Genomic DNA, 26,734 nt, shown 5'->3' on the forward strand with positions numbered 1-26,734 from the left:
CCAACCATTCTATGATTCTATGATTATGGGATGCAGACTGATGATCCATACTGCAGAAGGAGTAATGATACAAATACATGCTCAGTTTTTATGAAGGCTGTTTTTCATAATTTATAGAAGGCATTTTAAACTTGTTCAAACAATTGCTATGTTATTTGTACCAGGCAGTGATTCTCATTTTTCTGACTTTCTGTGAATGTCCTTTTGAATCTTCTGTGTTCTGTCTTTCCATTAAAAAAACACGTCAAAGCATTTGATTTGCTTGGAAATCACATTACAAGATCTAGCTCTGAGCTAAATACAGTTTTGTGAGCTGAAAATATTTTTGTCATCCTGAACTCATCTCGTGAATTTTGAAATTCAGTTCATCCAGGAAATTGTCCTCCTCTAATGCTTCCCCTACTCAGTTAGAAGGAGAAGGAAGGGAAATTGCATTTCAGACATCTAAAATATGAAAGTAAGTTTTATTGATATAGAATTACATCCTGCAGGAAGTCATACAAACTTTGCTTTTTATGGGGAAGAACTAAAATGATAAACTTTTAAAGGCATTTTTTGACTTGGTGAATTGTTTCAGCTGCCCAGGAGGCCTATAAGCAATCTGGGAATGCTACACCATTTACAGTTAAAGCTGATATTGCTAGAACTGCCTTGAGCACTAAAAGTGAAATGCTTGATAAAGGATCCATGTATGACAGAGACCTAGAATTCTGTTTACTTCTACACTAAACATTACCAGCTGGCTCGTCGGGCATCTGCTCAAATGTCTTTTGAGAAGAGGGCACAGCAAGTACTCTCTTGTATCTAACCCAGCAAATAATTTTAGCTCTGTTAGGAAATTCTCACTGATTGAAAGAAGAAATCAGACATACACATTGCCTTCCTTGTATTGAAAAGGTTTTATTAGCTCCTTTTTACCAGTGTCAAAATCCCCTCATTAAATTTTGTCCTAAGTTTTTAAGACTGAAACTCATTTAGAAATAGGATTATTAGTCCTTTCAGTTCAAATCAAGATCAAATTTTGGGTATTTGAAATTGGATAGCCCATATTATAGGATTTATCAAGTTTAATTTGGGATGCCTGTTAAAAGGTCTGAGCCAAATAGCCTCACAGTTTTATAGGACAATTTCTCTTCTTGTTTTGTATGTTTTCAAAAAAAACAAACCCAAACTTCTTTGTAACTAATTTTGTCCGTTGGAATGACTTGGGTTTAATGGAGCTAAGTAAAAGTCCTATTCTTCAGTTACTTGCCTCTGTTAAAGGATTCTTCTAAAGCACTTTTTAATTTTGCATTAAAAATGGCTAACTTTGCTGTACTCATTGAATCCAATCTACCAAAACACCTCAGGCATATATTTGGGGTTCTGCAAAGGTTCTCTTGTTCTGCCAATGTTGATTTCTAGTAAAGCATTCCTGAAATTCTCTTTTCAACTCATGAATTATTTAGTATTTCTTTTCGTAGTTCCAGTCATTCAAATTATTCTTTTACTTGCATAGCCTGTTATATACCTTGGAGCTCACAGTGGAGTGCTTAGTATTGAGAATGGAATTTTTATTATTTAGAGATATTATAAAACTAGCTGCATAATGTATTAGAACATGCCTTGTTTGTTAAAGCTTATTCCTGTAACTGGAAATAAGCCTTTAAAAGTCCTGGCATCTTTGAGCTATTTTTCTTTAGAGAGAGAGAAAATGTCTATGTATATGGGTTCATTTGTTGTTGTTTTGTTTTTTTTTTCCCCAGTGGGGAACAAAACAATATATTTGTTACATTCTCATGTAACAATTCTAAAATAACAGATTTTAGCATAAAGTCTGGTGGCCACAAACTTCACATGCAGAGGTGAAAGCTTCTGAAAGCTGCTATCTAAATCTCAAATGTGTGATTTTTACAGCAGTTACTAAAATTTGTGACCTAAAATGACAGAGATGTGACAGCAGTTTTCTAGTAACCAGGAAGATTGTTTTTTCCTTAAATAGCTGTTTGGAAATTTGTAAATGTAACTTAGGAAAAGTCACAAGTCTTAGTTTCTTTTCCTTAGGGATATCAGGGATCAGCAGGAACTCCAGGTATTCCAGGAACTCCGGGGGTTCAAGTAAGTTTCTGTTTCATTCCTAGAATTTTAAAATCTGAGACAAATCCCACCAACTCTCTCCCAATATCCATTGTTTGTCACTGAGAGTTGAGATCTGGGGAATGAAAAGGGCTTAGTGGATGGCATGAAGTCAGGGGCCATGCTTGGGTGAATTTCTTTGGAACTCACGCGGCTTTGAGGTTTGCAGTTAGGCTGACAATTAGGCTCCCAAACCTAATCATTCCTAGGTAAGGCCTGTAGGAGCAGAATTCACCTGGGGCTTAGACATTTTCATCCTGATCCAGAAGCCAAACAGTAGTTTCTTCCATTTTTCTATGTATTAGTAACAGTGATCTTGTCATGGTGATTGATTACCTACAATTCACACATCCAAAAGTAGGTTTCAGATAAATCCCAGACTGATGGAGGAGAATTATTTTTCTGTCTTCACTTTATTAATTTAGTAGCCCTTCCTGGGACAGTTACTGGAAACCAGTGCTGTATTTTGCTTTATCCAGTCTGGCTGGATAGTTGAGGACTTAGTAATTTGTTGAATTAAATATCTGAGAGCGTGCTGGGGTGAAGAGTGAGCCTCCAACATGGCATATGTGAAGGCTTGTCTGATGGACATTTGAAAGGAAGGGGATATCTCTGGACTAGTACAGGCTGTGTGATGTCCTTTTTTCCTGGGGTGGTCCTTGGTTAAAGCAAAGAATTGTTTTGTTGTTCCCAGTCATGAGTTATGGTAGTGTGCCTTATTTGTACATGTTAATATATTTTATGCTTGGTTCTGGTTTTCTATCCAGTTACTAAAATGTTATGGTCAGCCAGCTGACTCATCAGTCCCCAGGTCACATTGTATTACATTTCTGTGTCTCATTCTGTATCAGATTGTATTACTATTTAAGCTGGTTTTCATTTTTTCTCTCTTAGGGACCACGTGGCTTACCAGGTATCAAGGGAGAGCCAGGGAAAAATGGGGCTAAGGTAAAAAAAAAATAATAAATGTAATAGATAAGAAGATTTTACTATTAGCATTTCTCATTTTTGGTTGTACAGTTAATAGTATCAATATTTTCACATGAAGCTTCTGTGAGAATTGTTTACTAAAAAGGTAATAAAGGAGGAATAGGAATCCTAAATTTAGAATGTTAGTTCATTTCTGAATCTGGTCTGCTTTATTTAATAAAGTTTATATATGCTTTACCACTGCCAGTAACAACTTTATTGCACTGAATAATTTATATTTGGAAAGCATATCTAAATATACATACCTGAAAGCATAATACAGACACCTGCCAGAATGATTTCTTTCTGTCTCTTCAACCTTTTTGCCCTTTAGCAAGCAACCAGATGAGCTAGGTAGGAATTTTTGGATGGCACTTTTTATCAAAAAACACTGACTAATTGAAACCAAAGATTTTTGTGGAAAAATTCTGTCCGAGGTGTAGCTAGTAGCTTGGAGCTCCAGACAAATGTGGAAGCTTGTATATAATTCCCTTTTGGTAATCAGGGTAATCTTGAATCTGGATCTCCTATACATACCATGAATAAACTAGCCATTGGCTATTGGCAGATCCAATTGATCTGTAAACATCTGTGTCCACCCTTCTGTCATAATTTTGCCCTGTGTTTAGAAAAGTTCTAAGTTTATTGTGACAAAAAAGTGTTTTGGTTTGGGGTTATTAAAACTTCAAGGCCTTTCCTGTAAAACAAACACTTGTTTTATAAATAGATTTTACTGTAGAATTTCCTTCTTTTCAAGTTTCCAATATTAAAAGCAGGTCCTTAAATTCATCACTATTCAGCAGAATTCTCAAATGCACGATTAGAACTCAAAAATGTGCTTATGTGTTCTGTGCTTTAGGCATCTTAATCTAATAGATCTTAGATGTTAATCTAATTGATCAGTCGATATTGGATCATGTGCAGAAAGTGAGATACTGATGATGAAAAACTATTCTCCTGGCAGTGCAGGGTTGTGACAGACAGAATATTTCCTAATGCTCAGTCCAGCCTTGTTTAAAATGTGCCAAAAAATAGGGCTTCCACCACCATTTTCTAAAACTTCTTCCATTGTAAAATAGGTCTTGCAATTAGAATTATTTTCCTGATGATTCAGCCCAAATTTTCATCTCTTAATTTCATCCCATTACTTGTAATGTTTCTGTAGCAACTAATTTAAAACTGTTTCCATTGCCAAATGTTTTAGGTTATCCAATAATTGAATCACTGCTTACGAGCAGAAATTGAGGCTGTGGTTTTTTTTCATCAAGGAGCGATGGATGTATGAATTTATTTTACAAGTTTTGCTGATTTTTTGAACCCCATTCCATTGCCTGTTTTGAATACTTATTTGTTGAGAGATATTTTGATAGCATTAACCCACAAGCTGTCGTTACTGTGGTCATGTTCCTGTCTTCTGTGAATATGTGACAGACCTCTCCAAATCTGATTAGAGATGAATGGTTTTGATAAATACAACTGAGACATGTTTTTTTTACCCTTTGTCTTGGAGAGTACCAAGACCTAACTTCCTGAGCATAATTTGCTTACAAAGAATATATTACTTATTAAATAATACTGATATAAATAATTACTTATTATATAATTTATTAAACAAATGGAAATATATTGCTCAATATAAAGTTAGATATTGACAGAGAGAAAATACTATGATGGTCCAAAAAGTGTTTGGTGGTAGGCTTTTTGTCATGAGTGAAGTAGATCTCGTCTACTGAGACAATAACTCAATCTTGATTTTATTGTTTCAAATCAGATAGTACCAAATTATAATTTAGCCTTTTGTTGTAGTTGCTCAAGGGAGCTTGCAGACAAATTGTCAGACAAATTACTTGAGTATCAATAGCAAAAGTTTTTGAATTCCTGGTATCTGACACCTGTGAGGAAAAAAAAAAGAACTGATGTTTTGGCTTTTGCTTTTAATTGCTAACTGCGAAATAAGAACTCATTTGTCAAAGTGCCGGAGTTGTTTTATCAGCGTGTTTTGGTTTAACTTTGTTTGTTTAGAAAAAGTACTTAATACCTTATTTTTCAGTACTCCACTCATCCAAAGTAAGCTGGTGAGAAATTTGACAAGGTCAGCAGGTCTTTGATCTTTTCAGTAAAATGTAGGAGCAAAGCCTTCGCAGATTTAGGGAATTTCCTTATTCTTTGGGAATTAGGAATGGATGGTAGAATTATTACAGGTCCTACAGAGATTTTAAAAGCTCCTTTCAAAGTTTTTTTTTTCCTCTTGTCAGAGCTAAATTGCAACTTTTGAACCTCCATAAAGCCTTATTGAGAGATTACAGTAAAATGTATTCTAAAAAATTTAGTGATTGTGTATTTTTTTGCTTTTATATGTTGAATCTTTTTTAAAGATCAACAAACTCATCAGTCAGCATACTGATGTTAGGTAGCTGATATGTTGATGTATAAATGTCTTTCAAGTATTTGTTGATCATTGAAAAGATGAGTTCTATTATAGTATATTACTACTGTTTTAGATATAAGGAATTAAAATATGTTTGCTCTTCTAGGGTGACCGTGGACTACCTGGTTTTCCTGGATTACATGGGATGCCAGCACCAAAGGTTCCAATTAAATATTTCTTGTTACAATACTCATGTGTTTCAGCTTGCTCTATAGTTTAGAGGGAAAACAAGTTTATATGCAATATTATGCCAGTGCATTTGATAAACTACATAAAATGAATAGATGTGATGCTGAAATTGAAGGAAGATATAGGCCATGGGACTTCATTACATACATATTAAGCAATGGAAGCTGCCTGGTTTTTTCATTTTTGTTCTGTTCTATGGGATTCTATATTAACTTTGAACTTTGATTTTACTACTACTTAGAATCCTCTTCATGGCAAATAATATGTCAAAAAATATATAATTTTCTTGAAGCCATTCAAGTGACAGTATCTTGATGGATAGTTCTGGTCTAACCCAATGAGTTTATTCCACTTGTATGTTTCCTAAAATATCAACAATATCTTTTGCTCTTCTGTGTTAGTACACAACTGAATTTACTTCTTAGTTTTTCCAAATCTGTGTTTTAAACTTTTCAAATAAGGTCTTCAGAAGAGTGCAGCACTTTTGAAAGAGCTGAATTTTCATGTAGGTACATACCTATATTGACGCGATAAGAAAGTCAAAGTGCCTTCTCCATTGAAAACAGAAGCATTAAGCCTGCAAAGTGTGGATTGTCTCATCAGCAGTGTTGGACATTCTGGGCTTCTCCCCTAGGAGAGATTGGGAAATTCAAGATTTGCATTTACTGTCTTAAGCATATTCTTTTATATATCAGATGGAGCTCTTTGCCTTCCTCATTTGGTGTCTGCTATACGTGTACACTTTGTATACATATCTGTATGTAACGACTTCTATTTTAAAAATTAATTTATTCACACACATTTTGTCTAGGGAGAAAGGGGTCCTAAAGGAGATCAAGGAGTGCCAGGGATATATGGCAAAAAGGCAAGTCAATTTATAATCATAAAATAAAGCAAAATATTATTGGTATCTGTTGTGCAGTGACCTTGGCTGGCCAGCTCATGCCCTCCCAGCCACTCTCTCATTCCCCCTCGTCCACAGTATGGGGGAGAAAATAAGATGGAAAAGCTTGTGGGTCCAGATAAGGACAGGGAGATCACCTACTGATTACAGTCTTAGGCAAAACAGACTTGACTTGGGGAAAAGTTAAATTTATTGCCAACTAAAATAGGTTTGGATAGTGAGAAACAAAGGACAAAGACTAAAACACCTTCGCCTCCACCCTGCTTTTTCCCAGGCTCAACTTCACTCCTTGATGGGGTGGGGAACAGGCAGCAAGGTGGGATGGCCAGCCCATAACAGTTCCTCTCTGCTTTCCTTCCTCCTCGCACTTCTCCCCTGCTCCAGCATGGGTCCTTCCCGCAGGCTGCAGTCCTTCAGGATAAACATGCTCCTGCGTGGGGCCCCTGAGGGCTGCAGCTCGATTACCACAGCTCCACCATGGTTCTCCCCACGGGCTGCAGGAGAATCTCTGCTCCAGCACCTGGAGCACCTCCTCCTGTCCTTCTGCACTGACCTGGGTGTCTGCAGGGCTGTGTTTCTCACTTTTCCCCTCACTCCTTACTTTGCCTGTGTCATGGTTTTGCCCTTTCTTAAATACATTCCCCTCGAGGCACCACCACCCAGCCCTGCGGGGGCTGGTTGGAGCCGGCTGGAACCGGTTGTGCCTGGCCCGGGGCAGCCCTGGCCACCCCTCACAGGGCCCTGCAGCCCCCGCCAGTGCAGGGTGCCTGCACCTCATACAATATTATTTATATTTTTTTAATATGTGTATTCACAAAGAACTTAATTCTGCAGTCCTAACTCAGAAAAATTTCCACTGAAGTTTGCTGGATATACTTATGTCTAGTAACATTCAGCTCATGCTCTGCTTATTTGGATATTCTGAGAACTCTGTTCATCCTTCTGTTAATGGATCGATGTAATTCATTTTAACAGAATACAAAATGCTTATATTATTTGCAAATGTGTCTGTGCTTTTAATATGGGGTATATGTAATACTTACATTGAAAAGAAGCCTGTGCTTTTTAATACGTAGAAATGTACATGAACCACTTAACCAAAGGGGAAGAGGGAGAGGAGTATGGGGAGTGAGGAGAGGAGCACACGAATGGATTGAGACAGATAGTGGCCTGGAAGAGAGATGTTGTTTTAACCTGTAATTTATATAAAGCAGGGTGTGCTTGTATGTAAATGTTTGTGTTTCAGAGAGCATATTTTGGTCATCCAATGTTAACAGTTTTCACCTATCCTTATGTTTTCTTCATCTATTTATTGGTCTAGAGTTTTAAGCAATTTGGTAGAGGGTCTGTCTTCACATTTCTGTAATTTTAGAGCACATTTACGTTTCTGTAACAGGGTGTAGTTATTAATTGACCACTGCCTGAATTGAAAAAGAAACAGATCTTCCATACATTTTCAAAATAAGAAATAATATACATGATTAATAGGTTAAATACACTGAATTTGCAGCACTACTTAGTTTTTGTTTGCTGTATTTCTCAGGGTTCAAAAGGAGAGAAAGGTGATACGGGGTTTCCAGGAATGCCTGGGCGATCCGTAAGTTTTGCAAAGACAATTTAGCTTTAACTTTTGCTTGTTAATTCACCTACTGATGACTGTTAACTGTTCCCACAGGGAGACCCTGGCAGAAGTGGGAAAGATGGATTACCGGGAAGTCCTGGTTTCAAGGTATGTACAATGTATATTCATATCTTGGCAAAGTCTTCAATAGCATCTCTATTGGTCTAAATATACCCACTTTATTCTGTGAGGTTAAAATAATGTGTGTTACTGGGCAACGCCAAAGGTTACTGCCCTCCATAGGCAGACTTCTGTTGGATTGTGCATAGGTGCAAAGCTTTTATTAAGAGTGTATTAGTGATTATCAGAGATTGTTTATACTTCATGTCCCTTAGCCTGTTTGTGTTTAGCTCTGTGAATCTGTTAATGAGATTTATATACAAGCATACGCTGCGGAAAGTTAAGAAGGAAGTAATCTAATTATTATTATTGCTTTTGAAGGGAGCTGGATGAAAGATAGGGGAAAACATCTTCAGTGTTGCATTCATATTTATGTTTGTATTCTCTTCACGGTGCAGTGCCCTTTATATTTAATTTAGAACAGTTTTGAAGTGTTCTAAGTGTCTTTCTACTGTAGAAAAGACTACAGGATCAGGTATTTTTTTGTGTACCCAGTTGTTTGCACTGTTCTAATCTGTGAAAAGATGGACTTTAACAGTATGAGTTTTAAGTTCACAGAAAAAAAATATTAATATGAGATGTAAATGTTCAGTTGAATTGTTCTAAAGAAGCTTTTCAACAGCAGCTTTGTTCCTATAATATTTTAACAACAACAACAATAATAATAAATTATGTAGGGCTGCTCAAGATAAACGTTGCTTCAGTGTCCAAAAATGCAAGTGTACTTTTAAGTGCATTTGTCTGAATTCCTATTGCTGCTGTTGGAGATCTGGGTCTTCCATTTTGTGACTATGCTTGTCTGGAGCAGTTGGGGATACCATGGCATATCTGTGACACCTGCTGCAGCAAGGAGATATGACACAAGACCTATGAGACCTAAACCCTTCCAGGCAGCAGCTGACAACAAGGTGGATCCAGAAGTATCCCAGCCTCACTCAGGCTGGAGGGGACTTTGGGGCATCTCACAGACAGGACAGCACTAAATCCATACCAGGTTGCTCAGCTGGGTCTTGAAACCTCCAAGGATGGAGGCTGCACAACTGGGCAGCTCGTTCCATCCTTGACTGTCTTCATGGTGAAGAATTTTTCACCCTAATTTGCAGCAGCAAATAACTCTACACATCCATGTGTCAACAACTGAACCAAGCTTTTAGTAAATATAATAAATGGAGCCTCTAAAGTAATTCAGTTGCTGACTGTTAGCTGCTATAACTTTTGCGAGACCACTCATAAGTTTGCAGTCCTATTTGCTGGTTTTGGGTACCCCAGGTGACCTGTAAGTGCCATTTCAGAAGGACACAGGTTTCCTGTAGGTGGTACCTGCCAGCTGAATGTGAAAGCCTTGGCTGCCCTAGAGCACCTCAGACAGCACCAGGCATTTGTGATTAGGTATCTGAATCAAGGCCCTGTTCACTGTAATGGGATCTTAGATCCCTAACATATCTCTAGACAACTTCAGGTAGAAAAACACACATAGGTATCTTAATTTGAAATTACAGGGGGAACTTAAAACTTACATGCAACACTACAGCACTGTTATTCTAAAAATTGCCCAACTTCAATGTATAACTAAGCAATTGAAAAATTTATTAGGAAAACTCATCTAAAATAACAGCCTTTAAAAGTATGTATAAAATTTTACCTTTTAATGTAGGTAAACTGAATATTTCTTGTTTTATTTGTTCTCTTTGGAAGGCCAAATGAGACTGTGCTTAAAGGTAATGGCATAACTTTATTTTATGTCAAATTGGTGTACTGTTTTTTTTTAACTGCCCTGAAGTTTACACCCTTAAAATATGTTAGCAAAAGAAGTTGTAAATCTTAATTATGGAAAAAAATATTTTCTTATTGCTCATTTTTCTGAAGTTACCTTCAGCAACCGTCAGCAGATTATTTTTATGATCCTGGAGGACTTCTTTATGTGTTACTTGATTTAGTTTTAACTACTGCTAGATTAATTCCATTTTGATCTTCAAATCTCATTGGTACCTGCCTACAAATTGTCATTATTAATATATATCTACAAGAGCATTTATCACTGACATTTGCAATATATCAAGCAAAGAGAATTTAACAGACATTCTGAAAACACTCAGCTGAGTTTGCGTCTATGGATGTAGTAGCTACTTGTGTTGCCATTAATGTCAATGTAATGCCAGTGGAGCCTGGAGAGTAATACAGATCAAACAAGGCAAACTTGTAGGCACCGCCAGTTTAGTTGTGTATATAAAAGTGTCTGGTGCATTTGAGATGCATTAGTGTACAAAGCATCCTAAGGGAGCTGACAAATATGTCATAGATTGTATGGAAAGCAAATGCCTTTCTGGAGTGGGAGTAGGAATCCAAACAAGACACCCTTGGGTATCTGAAATATGAGCAAATCTCTGTGTGCAGGCAATGAAATTGAGCTCCTGATGGCTGGTCAGCTGAATCAAGTCTTCATCAATTGTCTTGACTTCTGTGATAGGAGCTTAGTTGCCTACATGAATTTATTAAAACACACACACAGACACACAGACAGACAGACACACAGACACACAGACATCCCCCCCCCACCCCCACCCCCACCCCCACCCCCACCCCTCTCTCTCTGATGAGTTGGTGGAGAAATTCCTTTTCTGGTGCTATAGAAAGTAGAAAAAAAAATAGATTTTTTTCCTCTCTGGTATTTAATAACATGGACAAGTAATAGTTGCAGTTGTTTAACATAAAATTTTAAGTGTCACTGGTGGCCCTTTGAAGTGAAGTATTATGTTAATAAAGCATGAATTTGGAGAGTATTTTAATCTGGTTTTACACTTGTAAACAGTATACAGATAATTCGGTATATTAGTTGTGTCAACCTGTGTACATTTAAACTGAAAGACATTTTCTTGACTATTTTCTTAAGTATTATAGTACAGAAATATGACATACTCATTAGATTTATTAATTTTATGTTATAGTAGTTAACAGAAGCCATAGTCTTCATTCAAACATTTTGTCAGCTTGACGTCACCATCTGCTTGCTATAAAACAATGTTTTATTCTATGTCTGTAATCAAATTCAGAGCCTTACCAAACAGGCTGTCTTTGAAGGAAATTTCTGCTGGAGCTTTCCTGTTTTCTTACAATATTCATTCTGGGAAAGAATGTGGAAAAAAAGCATAGCTTAAACCCAGATGCTACCCATTGTTATGTCAAGTCCAGTTCTTGTAATTTTAAGTTAATTATTACCATATTATTTATATATATATATATGCAATTATCTTTGAATTTGTTTTATGTGCTTTTATTTCTGGAATTATTTTTCAGTTTTTCACAATATTTTTACTGTTATACATGTTTTGAGTAAGGACATAAAGGTTTGATCACGTCTGGTACTGTTGTGTTCTGAAGTGCTTTGAAATAGTTTTCAGACTATTGTACTAACAATTAGACAACAGCAATTTATTACTGTTTTATGTGCTTCTTCAACCAGTAATTGCTATTCTGATTCAAAAGACAATTGTCTCTCCTTTTGCAAACTGACAGCTGTCTGTAGGATGCAGCATGAGGGAATATCAGATTGACAACACTCATGTATTTGAGGCTGTTTTTAAGAGATGTTTGTTGATGAAGCCTGATCATTTTTATTGGGTTTACATTTTACTTATAATATACTATTTGTAATGATTATTTTTATTATCCTAAGGAAGATTTTTTTTTTTAATAATAAAGTATTTAACAGCCTTTTTTATTTTAAAGGGAGAAGCCGGACAGCCTGGATCTCCAGGCCTAGAAGGACATCGGGGAGAGCCCGTAAGTGGTTAAATAGCTGACATATCCTTATGTACTGATTTGTTTGGTTTGTGGGTTTTTTTTAGTTAATAGATGCTGTACATCATGTTTCATCCATGTTGATTTGAATTGGTTGATACATACATTTTTGAAAAAGTGCTTTTTTATTTTCTGGTGTTCATCTTTAAATTTGGATTTAGTAAAAGAAATAAAGAAGCCTTTAAAGTCAAAGATACCTTAACTATTTTGCTGTTATATGCCAATTTGTATATATTTTATAAAATGGTCTTATTATTGACTTCTTTCCTATTATTAGAATGGTGTGGTTAAATATTGATAGTTACTTATATAAGGAAAGATTTTGGGTGTTTTTAACTCTAATTTCTGCAAATGTTATATGTTTTTTCATATATTTGTTAATTGTGCTTTTAAAGGTTTATTTTTCACTGTCTCCCCCTCTCCTTTGTTAAGTTTTATTGGCCTTTTAATTCCTTGCATCTTGTGACACTGTCCATGTTATCTGTATCTCTCTTCTTCTTGCTTAGCTGGGGTACATGCTGCTGCATTTTTGCTTTGCTTGTTCCCAAAGACATTGTTCCTCTACTGACATTTGGGCAACTCCTCAGGGCAGCTGATTTTTACTTCTTTTTATATGTGATAGCTAGGCTTTCTCCTCCTTGTTTCCTTGTTTGGCTCTTGAAGGCCACCAGACTTTGCTTGAAGCAGAGGAGCCAAGATATCTGTAGAAACAGCTGAAAGCCTTGAGTGCCGAGAGAGAGACAGCTGTCTTCAAACCATCAGTAATTCTTCTGTAGGCCAAGATCAGTAAATGGAGCTCAGTTGGTGGAATGCTGCCTTCCAGATGAATTACATTTTGAATTACCTTTTCAATTGTAAGATAAGGAGGTACAGATTTATAAATTCTGAAAATTTTGTGGTATTGAATATAATGAGAGGCAGTATGTGTTACGTGGTACTGAAATTTGGTAGAGAGTTTTGACATCTAGGAGATGGAAATAACACTCCCGGCTGAAAAGTTCTCAAGCTTTTTCATTTAAGTGTTTTATATATTCACCAAAACCTCATAAAACTTTGTGACTAGACTGAAAAAAGCTGGACAATCACTCCCAAGAGACTTTTTTCCTACTTGGCTGGCTTAAGTGAAGAACGCACATAATTCCTTACTTGGCTTTATTTTTTCCTCTTTTTCTGCTGCAGATAACTGTGAGATGTATTAACCTTTTATGATCTATGGTATCTTCATATGTAAGAAAGGCTGAAAGTGCATATTAATTAAAAAACATAAAATAAAAGTGAAAAGGTTTTGGTATATTATTAGTATGCCATAACAAATGTGTTGAGATAGTAAAAAGACTTCTTCTGTTGTCTCTAGCCTTTTTTTATCTCTTTTCATTTTTAGAAAAAAATGTTAGCTAGTCGTGATTTTCTTAAAAAATAATCTAAAAAATAACAAGGAGAGGGTCTTTCTGACTTAGGGAAAACTAAGTATTTAATACTTTAATAGCTGTCTTTCTGATCTGATAGCTTTGGTTAAGTCTGACCTGTACCTACTAAAGAAATATAATTTTGTTTAAAATTAATGTAAATGCTTCACAATATAACAACTTAAACAGCAATTTAAACCCATCACTTAAGTCCCATACTTTTGCTTTAAAAAGAAATGAAGTGGCAGATGTAAGACATTAAAATCACTAAGTCTTTTAAAATCACCACAACATAATATAGAGGAAGACTTCCAATATATAAACAACTACAAAAGATTTACACAATCCTAACAAGGGCAAACCAGACTGCACTATATGCTTTGTTTATAATCAGAGGAAATTCTTCTGAAGATCTGAAAGTCTACATGCTGACCAGGAAATTGCCTCAAGGTAACCAGTAGGAAGTGTCAGACATCTAGTGTCCTGAGTTCAGCTGGGATAGGATTACTTTTCTTAGTAGCAGGTACAGTGCTGTGTTTTGGATTTAGTGTGAGAAAAATGTCGATAACACACTGATGTTTTAGTTTTGCTAAGTAGTGCATACCCAACGTCAGGGACTTTTCAGTTTCCTGGGCTCTGCCTGTGAGGAGGTTCACAAGAAGCCAGGAGGGAGCATAGCCAGGACAGCTGATCTGAACTAGCCACAGGGATATTTCATACCTTAGAACCTTACGCTCAGTGTATAGACTGGGGGGAATTGGCTGGGAGCTGCCAATTACTGCTCAAGGACTGGCTGGATATCAGTCAGTGCATGGTGAGCAATTGTGTTGTGTATCACCTTTTTTTTCCCCTTGGGTTTTATTTCTGTCTCTTTCTCTCCTCTTCATTACAATGATTGTTGTTGTTGTTATTATTTACTTTATTTCAATTATTAAACTGTTCTTTTGACAGGTTTTACCTTTTTCTAATTCTCCTCTTCATCCAACTGGGCAGGGATGGGGTGGGGGTGAGTGAATAGCTGTGTAGTACTTAGTTGCTGGAAACCACAACACCTAGTCATACCTGCTTGTCTACCTCTATTAATGTTGTAGCACCAGACTGTGTGTGCAGACATGGTACTCCCATCTATTTAGAGCCTGGAGGAGGAGCAAAGGGCATTTCTGTGCAGCAACTTTGTGGTAAAAGTGTACTTCGGCTGTGCAAAATGAACACTATCCTCAGCTATGGGATATGTGGGCTCCCCTATTGACGTAGAGGGTAGCTGGATTTCCATCTGCTGGAAAGTAAGATGGATTGTGGGGGCTGTGAGGGATGTCTTGTGCAACTTACTGCTTCTGTTGTTTCTGTTGTTCCTCCAATGTGTATTTGATGTATAATGTGTAAACACCTCCTCTCTGCTCCTGTTCTGTGCAATTCAGTGTGATCTTCTCTGGTGGGATACCCTAGTAGTTAGGGCAGTGATGTGGAACAGAGGGACTGGACTCTGCTGTGCTCTCCCTGTGATCACCAAATAGGCTGGCTAAGCTCAAGACAGGCCTTGGATAATACTATTTAAACTGTGTGACTGTATCATTAACCAGCCAGAGGCAACTGCGGCCCTGGGACGGCTCAGCAGGTCGCAAGGATACCCCACCCACACAAACATACATGCAAACAGCCTTTATTTCTTCCATTCAGCCACAATAGCATTAGGCATGTCCTAATTTGTTAGGTTGGTCTTTTTAGAAATAGCCATCTTATGATCCCTCTGGCTTTAGCAAATAAAGAGAGCATGGTTGCGAAATGAATGCATCTTGAGACAGCATCTAAGAAGCAGCAACTGTCTAGGATGAAGAGCCCAGTTGAACTAAACTCCCTTTGCCTCCAGCCTCTGGGAGGTGTGGTTGTTTTCTGGACAACATACTTTCTGGTATATTGTTACTCTTATTAATCCCCAAATTTATGAACAGGAAAAAGTAGGTTATAAAGTTAAGTAAATAATTCCAACTGATGTGGTTGTTTTCCCTAAATAGTCAGACCATCCAATTCTACCCACTCTGTGTAAGAATAAAGTTTGACAGTATGGACAGAATAATTTAGATAGCATTTAATAAAGCCACTAATCAGGCTCATTTTACTGATGACAAAAATAGGCCATGCTGTCACTTGAGCAGTTTAATGACTAGTCATCTGTCTTGCTGATGACAGTTTTGATAAATACAGTTTTTTGAGGGGGTAACTGTCTCAAGGATACAATAAATCAATATTTGTTTGAGCTTAGTTTCAACCTGGCTATCCTTTTTAACATAGGTAGAATTTTGTCAGAGTTTGGTTCCAGTGGAAGCTGTGTTAGACGACTTCTTGTGTTTACAGTTATGCAGATGGGAACTCTGAAGTGAGTGCTTGTGGGTGAAGCTGGCAGGATGCTTATAGTACTCTTCTAGGCCTAACATATGCTGTCCTGCCACAGGTAGTATGTCTAAATGTTTGCAACTGTTCATGTTTACTCTCCAGAAATCCTATTTTTCAGAAATACAGCTGCAAACACTTAAAATGGTAGAGGTTGTCCTTAATATTTAGGTCACATCACAAGACTTCAGATGTGGCCTCATTTATGCCAGTGATAACAGCGTAACATGGCTTTCAGCTTCTGACCTGACTCCCACTGTTATACACTTCCGGTTTGCCTGTTGATCTCTTATAACTGCATCAGGAATGCCAGATCTAGATCGATGCATTCTCTGAAAAATGTGTGGTTTTCAGTTTATTTTTTAACGCGCCTAGTCTGATTATTGTTGTATTTCTATTTTTAATCTCTTAGCATAAAAATCCTGTTGGATTTCCAGTGCTCAAAAGATCATGTGTTGTATGGGTTTAATACTTGTGAAAATGTTGCCGAGTACTACATTCTCATTCAAGTTTTATATTGCCTTAAAGTAGGCACTGCTATGAAATAACACTCTCTTTCTAAGTAATATATTTAGAACAAATTACTTCCCGTCATTCTTTAAAAGAAAAGTGATCAAGAGACTCAGCAAACTGGTTGGTGTGAGTCTATCAAAACTCTTAGCTTCAACTCTAATATTAATTCTTTTCCACTAATCTGAGATGCCTTGATAGTAGCAGCTGAACTCTGAATACTGATGGCCTGCTTTTCAGAGGTGTCACCATACAGTCATAAGAGAAGTAAGGACTAGTATTTGTTCTGCAAATCATGTCTTGTGGGTCTCAAAAGAATGCCTGATTCATTTGTTGAAAATTCTGGCTTTTGCCTGTAAATAAATTTATGAATAAGGTGAAATGGTTATTCAGGTGGGGTGGTTTTTTCGACATAAACAGCTGATGCAGTAAGGCTTTGGTAGGCATATGCTATATATCCGTATTTCTTTACAAATAGGTTTGGCTAGTTGAATTAGTTTTTTAGTGATTGTTTCTTGGTTTCTTCTAATTTCTGAATAGTTGGAGTAGAAAGGGCAGAGTCTTGCTGATGACTTTCTGATTACTGTAGCTACTATAACAGATGTTGTTAGTCTTGTTCCCACTTTAGGAAGAGGAAGATGACAGCTTTGGCAGCACAAGACTTGCAATAATCATTCTTTATTACACAGTGCTTGCTGTAGGCTCAACCATATTTTTTAGACTGAATGCAGGTTTTCCTGTCAACTACAAATTTTATGTCCACTTTAGGTGTATGTATTTTTAACAGACTTTATTTGCAACCTGCGTTATCTTCTTCATTCTGACTGACAAGTTAACTAAATTCATTCCATACTACATTTTCAGCAGAGTTAATTTCTGTTAAGAAGATAAATATAAGAATGGTCTTATAAATAAACAGGTAATTAAAGACTTCTGGAACTTCAGGCAGACTAGTCTGAACGAACTACTCTGTTATTCCCAGTTGACAAAGATGATATAAGGCATGACAGCATAGTGGCTGATCCAAAGCATATGGAAAGATTCCCATTGAATTCAGTCTGGACTGGGGCCACAATGGATGCTGTAATAAACTTGGACCCACTGACCTAATGGAACTTGGAAAATAATTCCTGCTTTTCTAAGTTGTAAAACTAACAGTTCTTTCCCATCTAATTCTTACTTTCTGTCTGTCCCTCATGATTTCTAATTTTTGAATTTCTGTCTTCACACACTATGCAATTACATTAATTATATTAATTTTCTATAATTATATAGTATATATTGTTTTATTATTTTGTCTACAGAGACTTAGAAAAGTATTATTTTGGGGGTTTTTCAGTCACTACCATTTTCAATGAGATAACTTTGGGAAATCAAGTGGAGAATAGGTGGTATACCTTGCTGCTATTTATTTAAGACTATTTTATAGATGCAATGTTAACAAAGGCAATTTCTTAAAAGATGTAAGGAATTATGAAAGGAGCTGTAGTTGTAAGCCTGCTATGGACATGATTGGCATCTGCTATAAATAGTTATAAACAATACTCGTAGTACTCTGTTTTATGCTTGTATGCTATATTGACCTTTTTATGGCTGTGCTGGCGCTTTTCTTACTAATTCATGTGTGATAGAAGTTCCATACCAGCCTTCCTCCTCCACTGCATCTGGTTTGTAAACATCGTGATAGAAATACCTCTGAGCAATTTGAAATCTCCCTGTGGACTTGCTGAGCTGTATTACAATAACCAGATCCTTGTAATTTGTCAAAATGTTTCTTAATAATTTGTCCATCTTGTATAAATTAAAAAATACGTTAGAGCAGTGTGGTTCTGAAATAAATGTTCTGCAGCAAACACTTGAAGGTGCAGCTTCATTAAAGACTGCAGTAACTATCTTTTAAGCAGGAAGTTGTAGTGGTAGTGCTTATTTTGTTGTATTCCGTAAGTGATTCCAGTGAACTAGTCCTGTTTATACACAAACCCACAAACTCTTGTGAACAGTGTAATTTCTTCTATGCATTGATATTGGAAATTTTCATGTAGAGATTTTAAACTTGGTATTATACTTCTTAGTTATCTGTACTTGAAAGTGAGCTTTAATTCCCAGATGAAGTGCTTTGGCATAAGCTTATACTGTCTGTAGAGTAAGAGCTGTGACACACATTGTTCCACTTGTGGTATTTCCCACTGCGGGAATGATCATACTCACTTCGTACTGCAGCTTCAGCCTTCAGCTGTCATGTTCTAAGCTTGGCTAAGATGGAGTCTAGAGATCTGCTATGAAACTAAGTGAAACAAATTGGCAGTATGGATTTATACAATACAGATCAGATATTCTGTCTCATGGTAATAGTACTCAAAAATACATATAAATGTTTGCCCATTTAAATGCTTATGCATTTCAGAGACTGGAGACCTTCACATCAGTTGCAGAGACTGCAATATGCACACGCTTACAAACATAACTACTAGAAACTAGATTGTCTTAGTATTCATATTGCAGTAGTCCTTTCTATAGAGATGGTTTATCAGTATTTGACCATTATAGCTATACAATTTGACCTTTAATGTATTTTTAAGTGGGAAAAAGTCAGTTTAATGTAACTGATTATCATTCAGAAGCATTTCCATGAGTTGTATTATGTTATTTTGATCAAATGATATATAGATACAATTAAAGTATATTAGCTAACTTGTTACTGCCTGGACTGAAAAAAAAAAAGACATTCTAAAAAATTACTGAACTTAATGAGGTGGAGATTTTTGAGGACCTGAACAGGCAAATCCACACAACTTTAAATTGATCCTGTATTCTTTATTAGAAGTTTCTTTACTCCCAAATCTCAGTTAAAAATGTGATTGGTTGCTGAACTGACTAAGATTAAAGAATTAAAACTATAGAGTGTGTGTGTGTTTCCTTAAGTGTTTAATGTAATTTGATCTGATCTAATACTTTCTAGGCTTAACGGGTTAATTCACCCCGCTGAGAATAACCACTAAAGTTCTTGAAAATTTTACTATAGAACTGGAATAAAATAGGTATGCATTAAGTGATTAACATTCACTCCCTTTGACATGTGATACTTAAAAAAGGACTCATTTGCATTCTTTTGGATCCACTTGATGTCAATAGTAATACTTAGGGCATTCCTGAACTCGTGTGCTAATTTCATACATTCAAGAAAAAATTTTCTGAAGTAGGAAATGCTTGAAGAGAATGTTGGACTGATGTTGTGTATTGGGCTGATGTCTGCCATTTTAGCGCCAGGAAAGTTGGTGTTTATACTTCCAGTAAATAACGTTTCACATGTGCTGATTAATCTTGAAGCAGCAACATCTGTCCATTATTTTTCCCCCAGTTTTCTTCTTAACTCCCACAGCTTTCAAGGAACACTTTTCAAGGAATTACATCTTTAACAAAATTAATTTTGTATATTCCTCAACAAACACGTTATGCCTAGGATCAGAAAAATAAATATATGCATAGTGAAATACTTACAAATTTGGATGAACTTCTGATGGCCAAAGTACCCAACAGTGTCTACTGGGTGGCAGTATCATCACATGATTTTGGCCTGATTTAGCTGTATATGCATCACCTTTTAACCAAAGTACGATATGAGAAAGTATTTGAATTCATTGAAGTAGCATTTTTGCAGTTTATTGGGAAAAAAGAGAAAAAAAAGAAAAAAGAAAAAAGTTCCTTTTTAAAGGAGAATATATTTGACAGCCATTGGAGTAAAGATCCCGTTTGTGGATTGTGGCAGAGGATTTACAAGTAAATAATAGGCAAGATACCCTTTTCTCTTTGTGTTCAAATATTTTGCAGCAATGCCAGCTTTATTATTTGTGTATTTGTCTATGCTAATGTTCTGCTCTCGCACATATTGCAGAGGTAGTATATAAAATACCTGTTTCTAGTATCTGTGCTGATAGAATTAAAAATATTTTTTGTAACAATAAACAGTCATTTAGACCGTAGGTTTTATGCAAAAAATACAAGGCATAAAACGTATTAATTTCGTTTACCAGATTATAAATAAGAATGTAATTTTTGCATTGCTCTCATCTGTAATTCACAGTACTTGTGTTCAAGATTATTGCTCAGCAACTGTCTTCAACCACACAGTGTCATGTATGTTAGACTATGTTTGACTGCAAAATGCATGAATATGTAATTAAAATATGCCTGTCCTAAGTGGCAAGTCAGTGAACACTGTACTACTATGGTCTTTCATTTTGTTTGATCTCAGAAGCCAGCTATAGAAAACCAAGATGGATCTGGATGTTTTGGCATCGTTTTAACATGTGCTGCAAAATGGAAATGTTTTCAATCTTTAAATATTTGTCAGACAATAAAGTTTTAGCCCTAAGATTATCATTTATTGTGAATAAAAGCAGAGCAAGTATGGGTTCCCCCCACCCCCCCACAATTATGGTGTATAAATGCAAAATTCAGACAAAGCTTTTTAAACTGTACATTGGTAATTCGCTGTAGTCACGGGCAATGCTGTGGGAGCTAATGGTTCGCAATGCAATTGCTGACTGTGTGTGCAATTTTGTATTTCATTTTTAGGCATACACATTATTGATTGTCACTGGTTTGTATCATTGCATTTTGATACAACAGTAATATAAAATTAGATTTGAATCTTGGTAGTATGACTCAAGGACAAATTCCTAAAAACACCAAAAAAATGTTGCTCTACAGAACACAGGGACATAGTGTTTCAGATTTCTGGGGTAGTGCCCTCTTCTTGGTATGAATTGTTTCTCTGTTAATGATCATACCAGAGAATAATCAAAATAAGAGACATCTGAATGCCTTTAACACACCCCCTATATTTCTATCTTCCTTTTCTAATACACTATGAACACTAGAAATTTGCATTTTGATTTACAGCTTAGGTAACTATCTCTGGAGACCAAACAGATTCCCTCAGCTGATTGCTATACTTAGAAACCAAATATAGGCAGTAGGCTATCAATGGAGAAGACACTTAGAATGTAGCAGCCATAAATATTTATTATTTCAGTTGATTTCATTTACATATTGCTGTTCTATCCTGTGCTTCTCAGCATGTTTATGGCGAGTTACTTAACCACAAGTACAAAGAGGACTAGCAAAAGGATGTTTGCCTTTCCTCTTTCTGATCCAACTTCAGCAGGGTAGTACCAGGGTAACTAGTTTTGTTGCTAGTCATCATTCTTCGACATGTGGGACAAGCCAGAGAAACGATGAGCTGTACCTGTGTCCTCAGAGGGTCCGAGTTACAGCCTCCTTGAGAACAGTGGTCAGGGTAGTGATATGAGGCAATCTAGCTATAACTCCTTTGGGGCACCAAGTACTGTATCTGGGCATCTAATCTACAGTCTATACTCTGATAATTATCCAGAATGGTTTTCACCTTGTATAGTCAAGTAGACATATTTAGTCTATCTCTCTGTTATGGTTCTTCTCTGATACAAAATTAATATTTGCATAGGATTATTCATCCCATCATGAAATACTTGTCTCAAACAGAAGGGGTCGTTTTTTTCTGAAGTTGCCTGTTTCTTTTAACTGGCTTAGACTGTTTAGATTTTTAAATTAAAGTTATTTGAATTGAAACCTTCCACAAAATGTGAAAGAAAAAACCAAGCAAACAAAGCGAGGTTTCTTTGTTATTTTTGTGGTCAGGTGGTAGCCGGACTGTCAGAGTAACTAGTTTCTTGTTATGCTTCTTCCATGTGTCCTTCATGATTAGTAGCACTGCGTTATTCTTGTACAGCGTGCTCTTTGCTTAATATAGATTGTCACATACTTTATAGTTTAGAAACAGGAAAAGATGTAGTAAAGTTAAATAAGGGAGATCTGCACTATTCGTGAGTCTTAAAGGTTCTTTCATCAGAGAAACCATGTTAGTATTGCTTATACTCAATATTCTTGTGATATAGTTTTGTAACTGAGATAATTGGTTCATCTCTGCTGAGAAAACCATAAAGACAGTCCCTGTCCTCAAAGAGCTTTAAGCCTGAAATTGTGAAGTTGATACTCAAGGCTCAGGCACTCAAGTGGATACAGTGCTGCCAAATTTGGAGAAATTTGGAGCAATTAATGTTTTCATTTTTATAATCTTTATGTATTAAAATTACAGTGAATTGAAGATATGGAAAGTCTTGTCAGAATACAAGCTGGCTTGCTATCCATAAGGAAACAAAACCCAAAACTATTTAATCAGAGTGAATTTAAGTCCATTTGTAAGGTTTAATTAATGTTTCTGCTAAGATTAATATATCATGATCTCTCCTTCCCAAAATGAAAAAAGAATATGACAAAAATACTTATTTTTTCATTTGTACCACATCATGTTGTATTGGAAGTCTTCATTATTATGTGTGTTATGACCAGCATTTGTTTATCTTTCAGATAGATAATGTTAATACATTGTATATTTGTGCTTAGCCATTGTTCTAAAAAAGTTATGTATCACAAATCAATAGTACTCTGGGCTGATGAAGCAGAAGGAATGCAGATCCTGTTCTTAGGTCATGGTTAAAAAAGACTGACTTTAGGATTTTGACACATTTTACTCATAGTGGACCAATATGGAATAAATTACTACAGGACCAGCAAAATCAAGGTTATTAGATCCACTAAGACCAAGAATAAAGAAAGGTACTACAGAAATATTAAACCATTTAAGAAACAACCTTTGACTCTTATTGTGCAAATTCATTTTTGCTTTAGTAAATTGGTTTTAGTAATTAAATTTAGTCTAAGTGATTGCTTTGTGAGTCAAGGTGTGATTTTCCTTCTTTCCACTCTGGAAGGGCTTGATCCCAGTCTCTGCACCAAGATTTCTTAGCTTTTTCTTAAACAGATAAGAATTGCCAAGCAGACTCAGGCTAAAAGAGTTATCACAGAACTTTTTCTCTGACAATGGATAGGAGTATGTAGAAAATGATTTTTTTTGCCTGTAATTTACTGCCAAATTCTGTCTGTCAGAGCTTTTGGGACTTCCTTAGCCAAAAATGAATGCTGGTTTATCCTACTTAATAGCCAGCAATGGACTAATTCCCTAGCAATTTTACAATCCTTTTTGGAACACAGTTTTACTATTTTCATTTGCTACATCCTGTAACAAATTTCACAGTATGCACCATATGGAAAAAAGTGCATGATTTGTTGTTAAACCTACTCACTGCTAAATTAACTGAGTGGCTTTTTACTACAGGAGAGGGGGATGGCTGAAAATTGCATTCTTGTACACCAATGTGACCTGTGTGAACAGAACTACGATTTTTGTAGCGTCAGGCAGCTGGGCATGTTGAGTACAAGGAGCAGAGCAGCTGTCAGTGTCCTTCAAGGCAGCTCTGCCATCCTCAGCCTGCTCTCTTATTTATATGCAAGGTACTCAGATTGTGTGACACATCACAAGTTTTTCTCTATAATTTAAGTAATGGATAAATTTTAAAACATTTTGAAAGCATTTAACTGCTTAAATATCAGTGTGTTTATGTGTGTCAAAGATGGGTCAGTTTGTCAGCTGTTAGAAGTCAGTGTAAACTCTTTAGAGTTTAGAGATTAGATGTTGGTTTGCACAGTCTGTAAGGCTGGTGCCTGGCATGTCAGGCAGAGGAAAGGCATCATAGTATCACCTGCTGGGCTGGGGGCTCGAGCTTGCTCTGGCTAGCTTTGGATCCACAAAGATCAGACAAGTCTGATGCATTATTTTGAAGGGTATTTACAAGAAACAGTGACACCAGTTGCAGCCTGTAGAAGGATATACACAGTTTTCGTTTCCTGTTAGTATTTCCAGCTTTCAAGTTGCACTTTTCCAATGTCTGTATTGTTGGCAATGCAACAGGGGTCACTGTGTTCCACATTTAACATATGTGTATTTTATTTTTAATAACTCATTTGCCAAAAAAAAAAAAAAAAAAAAAGTTTGCAAACTCTGGTCTTAAAACCACAAAGATCTTGTCTTGCATTTAATTTAAAGTTGCTGTTCTAGTGAAGTGGATGCTCATTATGTCTCTGGGAATGCTTCTTTGTATTTTTCTTTGTCACTAATTCTGACTATTCTGTAGTGGCAGATGCAGCTTCATTGAATTTCTTTTACATGTTTTGCTATTTTCCCCAATGGAAAGTTTTATCCACTATCCAAATTTGGTTTGTATCTTTCATTCTATTAGGATTATCAAGGATTTGCTGTAATCTTTTAAAAAGTATCTTGACTGTTGTACTTTTATCCAAATTATGGCTTGACTTGTACTTTTTACATACCTCTGGTAAATCTCTCATGTGTCATCAAGTATGCTTTTTCAAGTAAGGATATATAAACAGTCATATTTTTTGAGTGTTTAAAGGGATCATGGGAACATCTGGGTAGATAGATATCTTTAGTGAATCTTCTTCTGTTGCTGTAATTCATGTAATGTCCTTTAGTGTCTTCCTAGAATCAGAACTGCAGTTTTTTCAGAGTGGAAGGAGCCATTTGATTGAAACATAATTCAGAAAAATCTTATATACTAGAAAAACCATCTTTTTGTCTGTAGTTATCTGCTTTAAACCCGACCCTTCAGCTGACCCTGATTAACTGTTACCCTGTTGAAGGAAGAGTAGGGTAAAAATTAGCACCATTCTAGCAATCTTCTTAAAATGCCTATGGATTTTTTAAGACTGAAACTCTGATAACAATTTCTCAGTGCCTTGGTGGGAGCCTTTTGTGAGGCTTGTGTCACTGTCTGAATTATAAGCAATCATTAGGGATACAGTTTGAATTTTTGTTGTGTAAATGTGCATCAGCCTAGAATGTTGACCATCTCTTAACAAAACTGTCTAAATCTTACTCAATGGATGAGTTTTTTTAAATTAATATAATTTAAACAAGGTGGAGTCACAGCAAAATATGCTCACCGATCATCCTCATTAAAAAAAATAAACTAAAAGCAGATACTATCTTAAGCCATAAAATAAACTATAATATTTACTAATATTCAACAATAGTAGTAGAGAAGCTGGTAGATTTCCCACCCCCAGATGATGACCTCTGAATTAAAGGGTTTGTGCTTATCTTATGTTTTACTACTTTCTCATTTTTTCAGAAGGTCTCACTTTTTAAACAGGAACTATTGCTTTATTATAACTTAAAATTTTTACTAGAGAAAAATGTTATATTATTTCAATTATTTTTGTCTTGATGTTGAAAGAAGAGTGGATAGTTTGAAAAACTCTTCCGTAGTGATTTGTCTAGACAGTTTTTATCAAATGTTTGACACATTAAAAAATCCAGATATACTGTATTCAGTGAGGAGCCTGTTTAAAGCCGTATGTTGAAAGAGTACAATTTTGTATACCTACCCTAAGAAAATAAGATAATAAGGTAATTGTAGTCATGTTCTCTCCATCTACTTGGGAAATTGACTGCAATAGTGTTTGCTCATAACAGAGAAGCTTTTGGAAATTTTGCATCTTCCAGAGACAGAGTTTTCTGATCCGTTATATCTGTAGTCTAGAAACTCCTACTTTCCATACTAGGGCTATCAGCCCGTACTGAAGAATGAAGACCTACCAGGCACTGAAGAGATGGGAATATTATAGACAGTAGCAGAAAATAAAGAATATATTAGTCTAATAGATATTAATTTTAGGAGTAAAGTTAAATGTGAGGGAGATACAAATGAGCCATAACACTAGCTAGAAAAGTGGGAAAAAATATTTTGAGAAATGTAGCTTGTGGCTGAAGTAAAAATGCTTACACCTAGTTGATCTGTATATAAGGCCTCAGGCAATTTACTTAATGGATTTTTTGTGGGACTGCATGGAAAAAAAATCCAGCTGTTTAATATCATCCAAAACAAAATAGACACTTTATGATTAATGAAAGCTACAAGAAAGGTTTTCCAGGGATTGTGAAATCGTGTTCCTTTTATAGTTAAGTCCATTATATCTGCCAGATATTATCAAAGAATGGAAGATTTATTTAAATTGCTAGAACTGGGATAAAGAAGAATAGTTATACAGAATTTTCTAAGTGTCATCATTGAAGCTCATCATCACAATAGAAACAAAGTCGTGCTTTTGGGTGTTCTGGAGTCCCAGCTGTGGGGGCTGCAGCTGAGGAAGACTGCAGCGGGGGATTTAATTACATACCCAGATGAGCTTCATTCTGTGATGAAGTGGTGAGACCCATGGCTGAGCATTGCTATTTCTTGCAAGAAAAGCATAGTCATAGCTCCCTTTACCTTTGGATATCCTACTTCACACCTATACGTCTTGTGATTCCTAGCCAATGTGAAGAC

At 36.1% G+C, this 26,734-nt stretch overlaps 1 protein-coding gene across 1 annotated transcript in view; it reads left to right on the forward strand.

Annotated features, from left to right (window-relative positions):
• Positions 1-26,734, forward strand: part of COL21A1 (collagen type XXI alpha 1 chain) — a 113,923-nt gene that overhangs the window by 56,520 nt on the left and 30,669 nt on the right. The window contains exons 11-17 of the mRNA XM_056344645.1: positions 2,044-2,097; positions 3,010-3,063; positions 5,619-5,672; positions 6,513-6,566; positions 8,149-8,202; positions 8,281-8,334; positions 12,073-12,126. Coding sequence (XP_056200620.1) covers positions 2,044-2,097; positions 3,010-3,063; positions 5,619-5,672; positions 6,513-6,566; positions 8,149-8,202; positions 8,281-8,334; positions 12,073-12,126 — 378 coding nt within the window. The remainder of the gene's footprint in view (positions 1-2,043; positions 2,098-3,009; positions 3,064-5,618; positions 5,673-6,512; positions 6,567-8,148; positions 8,203-8,280; positions 8,335-12,072; positions 12,127-26,734) is intronic.

This window comes from Falco biarmicus, chromosome 6, assembly GCF_023638135.1.
Source record: "Falco biarmicus isolate bFalBia1 chromosome 6, bFalBia1.pri, whole genome shotgun sequence".
NCBI classification, from domain to species: Eukaryota; Metazoa; Chordata; class Aves; order Falconiformes; family Falconidae; genus Falco; species Falco biarmicus.